Genomic DNA, 13,212 nt, shown 5'->3' on the forward strand with positions numbered 1-13,212 from the left:
GCCGCTGTTGTCATGCTTTTCATGCCAAGAAACAAAATTGTGTGTCTTTGATAAATATGCGTGTTATTCCTGCAAAACATCACTAACGCTTCAGAAGTCGACGATGGAACGTTACGGTTATTTGCACACTGGAAACTCCGAAAACAGTCCTGTTGAAGAAGTACACGTTGAAAAAATTAATCATTTTTTCTTTAAAAACCTAAGCGACTGCATTCGTAATGCTCTTTACGATGAAAACACTAGCGGGAAAGGAAATCGTCATTACCTGAAAATTTTGAAGAATGCCGAAGTGGTCAAGCATATTCATAAAGCTGACCATCAACCACAACAACAATATGGATATTGCTACTTATACATTCAAAATGAACAAATAGCTCTTTTTTCGGCATGTAGTAAATTATATAATAGCATGTTGGATTGTGTTTCTTCAAAAAAAAACTGAATATGAAAGTGAATGTATAAGAGATGAAAGCTATGTAATTAAAATTGCTTACTTTGTTATTCTGAATGATGATGCTATTGTGCGAGAATTACATCGCACTTGTGTGTAACACAAACAATTTGATCAATAAAAAGGATTTTTTTTCTTTCAAATGCAATTTTTTTTTTGTCTCTGAAAACAAATATCAGATATATAGATAAATAATACATTTTTACACTTATTTATGAGCTGCCTTTTTCTATTCCACTGTTTTGTTTTCCGGTAAAAGCATCTGCCTTGAAGAAATTAATAAAATGTAAATTCCTCCAAGAAGATACTAAAACCGGACCTCTTGGATTTTTTTATTTTTTTTCTAAAGGATTACAGAAGCTTAATACAAAATAATCATTCTTGTATGCATGATACAATGAAAAAATCAAATGAAACAAAAAACATATTACTGTTGTAAAATATATAAAGGTATCAAAAATTAAAATGAACATTTAAAAAAAATCAAAACGATTTTTCGATGTAAATCCAATATGGGAACTAACCCATTATTTTCATTATACCATGTGAGATGTTATATTGATAATACAATAAGTAATCAAATGAAACAAAAAGTACATTTCACATTATTACAAACATAAATGGAATCATTAAATATCAACAAAAATTTCTTTCCCTCCCCCCCTCTTTTTCGTCGAAACATACATGGAGGGGGTGTTTATAAAATAAAAATGATAAATCAGAATATTGCCTTAATGTGTCAGTATTTTTATTCATATTCGACAGTTAAAAGAAAAGTTTTCTACATAACCTCCATAACAATTATTATAACAGTCATCATGGTTAATTCGCGAGACATTCGTGTATCAAGTTTACAAAAGAAATGCAACATAAATTCCTGTCGCAAATGAAATACAGAGAACTTTGCTTACATATCTCACACCAATTATCTTCATTTCGCATATAAGTATCAGAAATTAAAATGAACATTTAAAGAAATCAAAACGATTTTTCGTTGTAAATTTATATAGAAACTAACCCATTATCTTCATTACACCATGTGAGATGTTATATTGATAATACAATAAGTAATCAAATAAAACAAAAAGTACATTTCACATTGTTACAAACATAAATGGAATCATTACATATGAACAAAAATTTCAGGGTGTTTATAAAATAAAAATGATTAATCAGAATATTGCCATAATGTATCAGTATTTTTGTTCATATTCGACAGTTAAAAGAAAAGTTTTCTACATAACCTGCATAGCAATTATTATAACAGTGATCATGGTTAATTCGGGGACATTCGTGTATCAAGTTTCCAAAAGAAATGCAACATGAATTCTCGTCGCAAATGAAATACAGAGGACTTTGCTTACATATCTCACACCAGTTATCTTCATTTCGCATATAAGAAAGGGTATCCCTTTCATTATAACATAAGAAATGATTGAATTTTCTGAAAATTTTACATTTCGTTCTGGTAGTGTCTGTTTGACATCGTAACCACAATTCTAAACATTTGTTGCAGCTTTTCAAATAAATATTAGACTCATTATTTTGAACAATTACATGTTTTACAAGTGTGATATGTGCAATCTTTAGGTGTAAAAGAAATATAACATCATCATCAAAGAAAAACCAGGCAATAAATTGTTTAGAAAACCACTTATTAAATCGAATTCTTTCATAGAGAGTTAAACTTTCATCCCAAAATACATCTCTGTTCTCTAAGGAGAAACTACTTTCAAAATCAATCCAGAATCGACCTTTCTCTATTATATCTCTTAAAATCATACGAGGAATATTCAGTTCTACATTATACAGTTCAGCTATACATAATATCAAAGATAAAATAGTTTGAATACACATATCTTGCAAAGAAATTGGTTGAAATAAAGCCATATCTTCTGGGTATTCTATGGGAGGGAAACACATTTTTGTTTTTTGTCGATCATTAGCATAAAAAAATATAAGTTGCAAAAATACAATGTCACACTCTACAATAAAATGTTACAAAAAAGTTCCATCATTTTTTTTTAATTCATGTCTTCTTCACGCGTGTTATAGTGACCATAAGACAATGATTGAATTCCATCATCTAACAAATATTTTTTGTCATAATATCCCGAAAGGCTAGCTTTATTTTGAAAAATTGTTTGCAGTTCGTGCTTTTTTGAAATGATTGAATATTGAGAATTCCTAATCAGGGAAGCATTTTCGAAAACGTTTTTATACGTTTCAAATCCAATGTTTTTGAGCGCGCTCCTTTTGATTCCTTTCGCGGTCTTTTTAACAGTATCACCGAAACGAAATGCGTACATTTTGCATTTCAAACCCACAAATTCCGATATGGGGGTGAGTGTCTCACTTTTTAGAAATCCCAGTTTTCCACGGTTCTCTTCATTAAACATTATATGATTGGGTTCGAAATTACTGCAATCCAAAATATTTAAAAAATTCGTTTTTAAATCACTATATACATCTTCAGTTGTTATATAGAGATACAAAGAATCTGTATCTGTGTATAACAACTCGCATTTTTCTTTGTAAAAGTGTTTAAAATGGGAATAGAACAATTTATACATGTGCAACTTCGCTAATTCTAAAACGCTGAAACCTATATAAATCGGTTTATCTAGACACAAATTTGGATTTTTCATTTTGAAAACTGAAAAATTTTCATTAATTATTTCAAAATATTCCAGCAGAGGACTGTTTAATTTTTTTTGGCATTGTTCCTCACTAAAAACGCCCTGTACGCGAATACGTTTCCTAACATTTTGACAGGTTTTTCCATAGAAAGCGTTATTCATCTTTTTAAAGAAAGATTTTTCAAATTCGCTAGACGCATTTTGTCTTTTCATATTATTGAAAGCAATGTATTCTTTAAGCCACGCTCGTTGTTTGAAAGCTAAAATTCTATGAATTTTCTTAATTATTAAACCCTGTTCTACGTAAAATTTTAGATTTAAATAATGAGCGATGTAATTTTTTTTTTCAAAAAATTGGGTAATAATTTTTTGCATGGAAGTGTCGTCTCTAACTGAAATTTTTTGCTCAGGGTTTTGGCATAAGGCGATAGCATGTCAAAAGTGAGTTCAAAATGTTCCGGTGCTAGCGGTAAATCATTGTGTTGGTCATGCAGATGGGAGGGATATAACAGATCGGATTCGATAATATACCCCACATCACCGTCTTCAACACAAGACAAAATATCAAACGCCTCCACCTCATTTTCCTTTAACCAGTAAAAACCTCCCAATGGCAGGTGCTGGCTCATTACACACCCGTATAGATTATTTGCGTCTAAGGCTAAGATATAGGTGTGTGGTAAATCGGGTTTATAACTCTCGGGGATATAAGGATTATTTGCAAGAGCATAACGTCTACCCAGAAAACAAATACCTCCTCGCATTTGGTTTTCAAACCAAATGTATTGATTCACATCTCCTAGAAGCTCTAATTCAATTTTAGACGCTTTCAGTCCGGCATTCCACGTTAATTCGGCAGCCGTTATAAAATGTACAGGATCCAACTGGTAATATTTTAGAGCGGTGCGTCTGAAGGATAAAAATACTTCGGCTAGCAAAATAACATCTGTATTTTGATATAACTCTAAGTAATCGGCAAAAGTGTTACATCCAAACGAATGAAACACGTGTGTGGCATGTACATAATCTTCGTCGGAAACTGCTTCTCCTTGTAATACATTATTAAACGCGCTCTGCGGTGGAAGCGAAATTTCATCCAACACCGATGTTGACGCAAAATATGAGTAAGGAAATACGCCTTTCCGCAATAACAATTCTCGTTGGGGATTTTTCTCAAAAAATGCATTAAACAATTTAAATTCATGTTGTGACGTTTTCAAATTCGACACCAAAGTGTCCAAAGACGCATCTAAAAATTGAAACGAATCAATAAATTTCATTTCATCTAGTGTAAACATGGTGAATTTTTCCAAATTCACCGGAATAATGTTAACTTTATTTGCATACATTTTCGGCATGTGTTTTAGTAACAGGTGACTATCATAATTCCTGAAATTATGAATTACCACCGGAATGTAGTTTGACACTTTAAAATTCAAATTACAGGAGCGATGTGCAAGACCTCTCACATGCCCATCACTCCAGTGGCAGTGATCTATGACCCGAACATCGCCTTCTAAGAAAGGATTCAAACATATATGACATATATTTGAATCGTAACTTTTTTCCGACGTCTCCTGCATCGGTAAACACTCTTTCATCTTTTGCAAAATTTTAGATTTGATTTCGCTCAACGTTGTGAAAAAATGTTCCATTACATTCTCTCCGCAAAAATATTCATGAAAAATAATCTTGTCTTCCACGTCAGTAACTATTAGGGTATAACTAATAGGAATATGCTGTTCAATTGGGGTAGTATGACTCTGTTGCGGAGAAGGAAACGCAGTTTGAATCTTGCGCGTGAGGCATTCAAAATCGGTAAAGACACAAAAAGGATGATAATGCATTTTCATTAAATTTGTAAATTTAAGAAGTGTGTTTTTAGGAATGCTAACTTTCTGCGGTTTGTTTTCATTGCAAAGAGTTTTGTGATACTCTAACGTTTCCCTTCTCTGAAACCCACTTAAACAAGTTTTACAAAAAAAATTTACTCGTTTTTCGTTTGCGTGTAATAGACGATTAAAATTTCGAATACAAAAGAAATTTTTTTGAAAATATAGCAAATCTACTGTTTTTGTCGCATTTCGCTTTTCACTTAATTGCAAAGGTAATATTTCATTTTCCTCATATCCATACACGTTTATGGATACATCGTTCAGGTTTTCAAACATTTTTACATCGCCTAACGCTAAGGGAAATTTGAGGGATCCTAATTTAAAACGTGATATATCCTTTTTATACAAGTAAGCCTTCTGAGGATTTCTAGTGGATTTCGGAAAAACACTTGCGGCAACAGAATATAAAAAACAATTGTCGTCACCACATTTGATATTTAACAACGCTTTTCTATTTTTTAATCCCGTCGGTAAAGCGATGTTTTTACAACCACCGTGATTTTCCCGATAGTTTCCAACGTGTAAGTCAAGGTACTCTAACTTTTTTATTTTCCACCCGCTTCCATTACGCACAAAATTATCTATCAAATTTAAAATCTTTTTAAAGCATCTGTCAATGCTTTCGTAGATTTGGTTAGAGGATAAAATCCTTTCGCAATGAGAACAAAAATAAAAACACTGATTAATTTCTTTTTCATCTTTCCCCAGTTTCTCAAAACATATTTTCAAACATATTAAAATCCTGAGTCTTAAACTCGATCTAGTATTTAAAATGTTGTATATGGCAGGGCGTGCCGTTCTGAATATCTCATACGGATCTTTCTGAGAAGCATCGAATGCTGTTCTTAAAGTGCGCAAATAGCCTCGGTGGGCTTGCGCTAACTGAAAAAAATTCATCATTTGAAAAAAATAATAAATAAATAATGGAACTTTTTTGTTTACAATATTATATAAAATTCATATTAATTTACTAACTTCCACTACCGCTTTCCAGCAAAATCAGCATTTTGATATCTTTTTTTTTTTTAATTTTACATACAGTGGCTCTTAATCACCCCCAAAGCTTCGATTATACGATCAATACAATTCATATTTATATTAAATCTTTTGGGGGTGGCGGCGGTTTCGGGATACACCCTTACAAATGAAACATAATTGACATTTTTGAAGTCACAAGTTTCTATTGAAACATTTTTTCCAATGTATATTTTAATTTTTTTGAGTTTTTTGCGGGAGGTTTCGCCTTCCTCGGGAGCAAGGTTTAAAATAAGATCTTCCGACGGCTGCACATCCCCCAACGTGTCAACACATCTACGTTTGCGTTCTAAAATAAACTAAATTTAATTATAATTTTATGCTTAACATTTATCGCAGAAAGTATTTAACAATAAAAGAACAATAACAAAAAAAAACCTTACGTTTCACTCACCATTACGAGCTTCCATTGTAATCCTTATGGAGGATGATAGCACCAACCTCACCGCTTCGAAATGTAATGATCAAGTGAAAGTTTCACAAGTCTCGCCTTGTGCGCTTACAGGATGTTTACGCTTTCAAAACACGTATTTCATCAAATACTACTTTCACCTCCCCCTCAAAATCTTAACCTTGATCTAACCTTTCTCAAGGAAAAGCGACCATCTCGTTCCTAATTTAGCAATGCAGAATATTATCCCAGCCCACTCAACTGAAACCAACCCTTTCAAATGCGCATATTACATTCGACTAGTGAATTTTAATTAAATCATTTCCCTTTTTTTTTTTTTACAAGCCTCTCATCCTTCATTTAACGCGCTATTTTAGAAAAACATGGTATATGACAAACAGTCTCGCCTACATTACCGCCTACTACTACATCCAAGTACTTTTGAAGGTCGACTGCACTTCCGGGGTGCAGGGATACTCAAATCCTAACTACTATTACTGAGTCATGGCAATTTCATAATGATTCTACTATCCAATTCATCAGGACTCTTCGGAATACTCACTTTTGGGAACTGCACAGACTTTGGCATTGTATTTTGGATGGCATAAACAGTTCTCTTACTTTTATATTCCTAAACTCTTAGGTAGTTTCAACTAACAAATATCACAAACTTTACGTTTGCATAAAGAAATTGAAAAATGAATCCCAGCCAATTTTCCTTAGACAGTCCTCTATAAAGACTCCCCTTTTTAAAGCAGATAATCGTCGAATGATTTGCCATAAAAACTAATTCATACGAGTGTTTGCTTCCACTGCATAATGTCTTTGTGGATAAGACAGTTGAACGTACTAGGTAATTTTTACCATGTTTATCTCCCGGCCAGGTGACTGACCTCTTCGGGTGTTTTAGTTTTTCCCAAATATAACTTGAATATGAGCCCAATTTTCTCTAGAAATCCCTCCATGAAGGTAAGACATTTAAGAAAAATTAGTACTTTTGCTTTGCCACAATCAATTAACTAAGCAATACCACTACTTTTTCGCCTCGCGTTGTTGTTCCGCGACGTTTTCTTCCGCGATGTTTTTGCCACGATGTTTTCGGCGGACATCGATTCGACTAACTATGGTAAAAAAAAAAATAGCAAACTGCACCCATTAATGGTTATGTGAAGGCAAGATATCTCCTCTCGTTTCATGGACTAAATCTTGTCAGGATTTTTATCATTTACAACCTTAGCATATCTTGAGAGTCAAATTTATAAAACCAGTTTTCCAATTAAGGCCTTTATAAACAATTTTACACGAAAATGTCTTTGCGGCAATTAATAATAGCTTCCTCTTTTCAGTTAAATACTTTCATTATTATGAAGAAAGTAACGTAGCCTCTGGTTGCTTCTTAAATGGTACCAAGAATTCTGCTGTTGAATAAAAAAGAAAATAAATTGAGTGATATTTGAGGATTCTCGCTGAGTGATCGTTTCGTCGAGCCCTTGAGTTATAAGCAAATCATTTCTTGCTTTTGTCCTCGCTGTAAAAAAGAAAGTGCGTCCATTTCTCAAGTTTTTTCAATGTACCTTCAAAGAAACAAAACGCGCACTTGGTCACGCTCGGTGATACTTCAGATGGAGAGGAAAATGGGAGAAAAAAGTGTTTCATGCACTTTTCGTTGCATGCTGAAGCCGCAACATAATTTGTATAGATTTCCTTTCTGAATTATTACTGGACAACTTTCAATATCGGTACCATAATCAAACATTGTCTTGAAATATTACGGTTAAGATAAGTTTATATTGCACCTTATATGTATTCCTAGATGTTTATTTCGGCATAAATATGGAATTTAACGATAAAATTGTCTAATTATGAATTACGTCTATAAATGAGAAATCGAAATAAAAATAATAATTATAATAAATGCACTCTGAGTGGAAATTTAAGATAAAACTTCAATTTTTTAAATAAGAATAAAATAATCTAGCACAACTGTTTGATAGTAATTATGATGCATTTGACTCACTACACTCTGAATGAAAGTTGCAAAGAATTTCAGTCTGGAATCGTATCTCATTCAGAATCCAAAGTAAAGCTCATTCGGAAAACTATCAGATGTATAATTCCCCAAATATTCATCTTGTTTTATTTATCCTCTTTTTAATTCAGCAAAGATTTTAAGTATATTTATTGACATATAAAAAACAAAATTTTAAAAGAATTTATTAACATATGCATCCTTTTACGAATGTTATTGCACCTTCTAACAGGATGTCATTTCGCAATCAAGAACCTTCATCTATTCATATATTTCTGTAACGTCTTTGTTGGCAGGATGCTCGGACAGAGCGCCACATAGCGATGGGAATAACAGTTTGTAGCATAAGTAAAAAGGCATTTAAATTTTTTCTCCAGGAAAAGGAAATAACTTTGCCTAAACTTCAAATCTTTTAGGTTCACAGTTAGATCTGGATCATGAAATATGGTTACCCAGTTAGGTATGGATTATAAAAAACACTATGTGTAATAAAACAAATTCTGGAAATGGCACTATGTTGCTGAAAAAAGTATAAATATCTAACAAATTCGGAAACAATCATACTCATTGGCTATTTCGTACTGGTATATTTCAAATGCAAATGCAAGTACTGTTATAAATTGAATGATTAGACCAAGGCGAAAGCTTATCCAGTATATTATTATACAAGACGTTTCGTAGAACGTTTAAGTTGAATACATATAATTCAGTTTTCCAAGCAGAAAGTGAAGCGTTCAAACAAGCCTTATTATGGATTAAAAATACCTTGTTTATACCCACGTCTGTAAATATTTACACTGACTGCCTGTCACTTTTCCATCCGCTCTCCCGCCCAGACAATTTCAATCCATTAACTGTCGAAATTAAGAGTCATTTAGAAACTTTGAGTTCATATTTAAATATTAAGCTACATTGGGTTAAAACCCATATAGGCTTTATTGGTAATGAGAGGGCCGACAGTTTGACCAAGCAGGCGGTCTCAAATGTCAATACAATGGATATTGAAGTAACAGGTTCGAAAAAAATTGGTATTCGAAGAATGAAAGAGTTTTACGTTAACAAATGGAAAATACAGTGATTCTCTTCACCTAAAAACAAAGGATTTATGGAACTAATTAAAATCACGAATAAGATGAATTGAATGAACAATATTGACGTTAATCAAGTTTTAACTGGACATGGTAGGTTTCCGTTCTATTTCAAATGTTTTAATCCGCAGGAAAATAAACTATGTAATAGTTGTAAGGTTGATGGTGATGGTAGGCATTTTATGGTTGATTGTAGTTTAACAGCCCCAATTAGACAGATTTTTAACATTACTGATTTTATGTAAGTGCCATGAATTTTAAAGTTTTTAAATCATATACCATTGCTCTAATGAAGTTTATCAATGAAATTAGGGCTCTTGTAGGAGTCTTCTGTTAAAATTAAATTCTGTATTTATATGGGTTTTAGATATCTGTGGTGTTATATGCTGTGAATTTGTGTTTTTTTTTTTTTTTTTTTTTTTTTTTTGTTTGTTTGTTTGTTTGTTCGTTTGCTTGTAATTTTGTGTTAGATATGATTACTTATTTTTAATTTAGTATTTTTGTTTGTTGTTTGAGGGCGGCTGGGTTGCTGGCTGCCCTCGTTTGTGGAGAGACGGAGCCCCTTCTTTTCAGCTATGGGGACACTCGTGTCCAGGTGGGCTGAAGGGAGCTTCCAATGCTTACAATTCTTACAAGATGTTTCATTTCATGGTTATTATTTGGAGTTACAAACCACTTCATTGTATGATACACTTTCCCCAAAGAACCAGGTGTATTTTTCTCCTGGCTGATCACAGAAACGCTAGGTACTATTTTCAGCTAACACTGAGCCTTGTGAAACAAAAGATAGTAGTATTTATGATAAAGCAATGCCTATTCTTGATAGTTGGCAGTGTGAATGTGTTTTACTGAATTATTGAATGCCATTAAAACTGGATTTGTACACTATTATCAAGAGAATGTTTCTTAACAAATCCATAAAGCAACGACAGCTAAACAACGACTTCTTGAACTATTTTCTCAAGAATAGTGTTTTTCTAGCTCCGAAAATTTGTGAAATCAAAATTGAATTTTTAAATTTAAGTAGTGAAACAATTTTCAGATACAAGTTTGAATACTGAATTAAATTGTATGCAAACATTTGAATTCAAATGCTCTCAGCTTATCTCTAATACCTTAAGCTGAAGAGTAGATAAATAATAATCCTTGAGTTAAAAAATATCAGAGACGGTCAGCGATATTTCATCACATTTTTTCTTTCGTCGCATTTTTTTCTTTATCTTATCTTAAACATTTTCAGACTTTTTTTTTCATTTTCTCAAATGATTTGCCAATTATTTGAACAGGAAATAAGCACTTTTATGGTCAGAACTGGAAAATATTTTTTCAAAATTCCCCCACTCATTTCTCATTCCGAAAAAGGCTTTAACGTTAATTTAGAAAACATTTCCTTAATAGCTAGAAAAAAATTATCCGATTGCCATACAACATCTAAGGCATCGAAATGTTGCAGATATATAAGTAAAAAATGGTTTAGTTTCCAAATTATTTAGAAAAAAATCGAAATTAATTCTTTTATAAGAGTAATGACAGCGCCCATTTACAAGTTTGAATAGAAGATCTGATACCGGTTTTATATAAACCTCATTTTTAAAGAAACTAAAGCAAACAACTACCCACAACTATGTTGTAAGTTTAACTAGTTATTAACTAGTTTTATTATGTTATTAACTAGTAACTACTTTAGGCTTATTGTTTGAATTTTATTTTATCACTTCTGTTCAATTTTTTGTTATAGATTCAAATTAGGCAGGCTATATATAAGCGATCAGGGCAAGAACTACTATAAATGTGAAGACACTCCGAACCTGATATCTCGACAGCAGTCGTAGCAGTTCCAATGTTGCTGAAATGCTGAAACTGAGTAAACTGATTTGAATTTCCTGTTACTAGTGATCCAAAGTAGAATTTAAGGAATTACTCGGTATGCAGAACCTTTCAATTGTTAAATTTGAATTGAGAAAGGAACTTCATTTTAGTAGTATTATTTTTAAAAAGAAAAGGTTTTTTGAAGGAAATAAATTGTGATAATGTACAGCAATGAAATGTAACTCTTCCAATGTAAAATATGAAAGCATATGTATTTTTGATGCCATATGCTGCAAATAAATAATTTTTGATGAGTTTGTTATGTAAGGATCCTAAGTTTTACTAACGTTTATTTTATTTTAAAACTGTACTATCACTTCTTATTTTCTATCTCCGGCCAGAATTAAATGCTTTAACTTGTTTATGCAAATTGTCTTCCTAACGCCCAAGTACTTAAGTTGTGGCTTTTTGCCAAGCGAGAGAGAGAAGGAGTTTTAGGTAGGAAGCAAGCCTCTTGCCACTGTAGTTCTATGAGTTTTCACTCGGTTGCTGGTTGCCTTTAAGGCCAGAGGTTTAGCCCTCTTGATATTTGCAGACGTATCGTAGTTTCAGCAGCTCGGCGTACTACATACGTACCTTTTTTAAATAAAGGCCAGTCTTAGTGCTAGGCATTTGTATACTAACTCAAAGTTATCTTTTAAGTTAGAGTTTTAGTTAGTAGTTTTTATATTCTTACGTTCAGACCACAAGTGGTTGGTCTCTGTATTCCGAAGTTCGGACGTGCCTGTAAAAGATTGAAAATAAAGGGTTTTGTATACCCTTCCTGCTTGTGTTGTCTACTTTACACCTTCTTGAACATAGCTTGAATAAGCTCCCTGTTCCTATTCAGGATCATTCATGTTTCCAACGCAAATCAAGAGAAACACAAGTCCTGACAGTATAGAGTAAAATGCGGCTCACAGTTAAGTATAGGAGATATATACCGTGTAACAACGTATTTCTAACATTTATTTGAATATTAAATATAGAAGCATCACAGATTTTTATATAGACATAATGTTTAAGTCAAACTTCGCTTGATAAACCTTGCCTTATGCACAATATTGAGATATAAATTCGTACGTCTTTACATCCAATATATGTTCGTCAAAGAATGTACGTACATTAAAGGAATGTATAAATCCACTCATCCCTGAAAACTGTAATATTCATTTGCTAAAACAGCAGTTTATAGAAGAAATTTAAATTTACATCTTATAATGAATGTTTTCTGTAACTATAACAGAATGTAATCCTGCTCTTCAGATTCATGTCACCTGTGATATTATTATAGATAAAATATTCCTGAAAAATATAATTCGTATTACAAAGTATCATAGCACAATTTAAAACAAATATGCTCTAAGACAACATTCTGTATTACAGATTCCTATTACGGTTACATTACTACTTTTTAATAACATGTAAAGAATATGTTACAAAAGTCTGGATAAAACATGTTTTGTGGAAATGTATGCATTCATTAAATTGTGTTGATCGTTTTGATATATTTAACAACGATCTCTGCAAATATTTCTTGGAAATATTTTTTGACATAAATGGAAATTGTTTAATATATTCATTAAATAAACACTATTTGATGCTACAAATAAAGGTTTCTTTTTTCTTTTTTGAGGGGTGAGAGGGGATGCTTAATTTCAATACCTTAGCTCTTTCTTATAATCGCAAATATTATTATTTTCTCAGCAAGCTTTGCTTAGCAATCAGATAAAATAAATCTTTCATACCAGCATTTTATAGCAAATTCCTTTCTCCTTTTCAAAGAAATGGAGAGAGTACTATGTTGTAATGCACAGTAAACAAACATTTTGTTGA

At 32.3% G+C, this 13,212-nt stretch overlaps 1 protein-coding gene across 2 annotated transcripts; it reads right to left on the minus strand.

Moving 5' to 3' along the window:
- Window positions 1-763: 763 nt before the first annotated feature.
- On the minus strand, window positions 764-6,551 carry LOC118182660 (uncharacterized). Of its 2 annotated transcripts, none has more exons than XM_085808977.1 (2): window positions 6,404-6,551; window positions 764-6,309 (listed from the first exon to the last, which is right to left on the minus strand). In XM_085808977.1, the coding sequence occupies exon 2, from the start codon at window positions 5,883-5,885 to the stop codon at window positions 3,408-3,410; it is 2,478 nt and encodes an 825-aa protein (XP_085665103.1). In that variant the 5' UTR covers window positions 5,886-6,309; window positions 6,404-6,551; the 3' UTR covers window positions 764-3,407. The 2 variants fall into 2 exon arrangements, with proteins under 2 accessions (XP_085665103.1, XP_085665102.1); XM_085808976.1 differs by having other exon boundaries at window positions 6,415-6,547.
- Window positions 6,552-13,212: the final 6,661 nt, after the last annotated feature.

Source organism: Stegodyphus dumicola, chromosome X2 (assembly GCF_044657685.1).
Source record: "Stegodyphus dumicola isolate Sdum_Otavi_A_Nest chromosome X2, ASM4465768v1".
NCBI lineage: Eukaryota > Metazoa > Arthropoda > Arachnida > Araneae > Eresidae > Stegodyphus > Stegodyphus dumicola.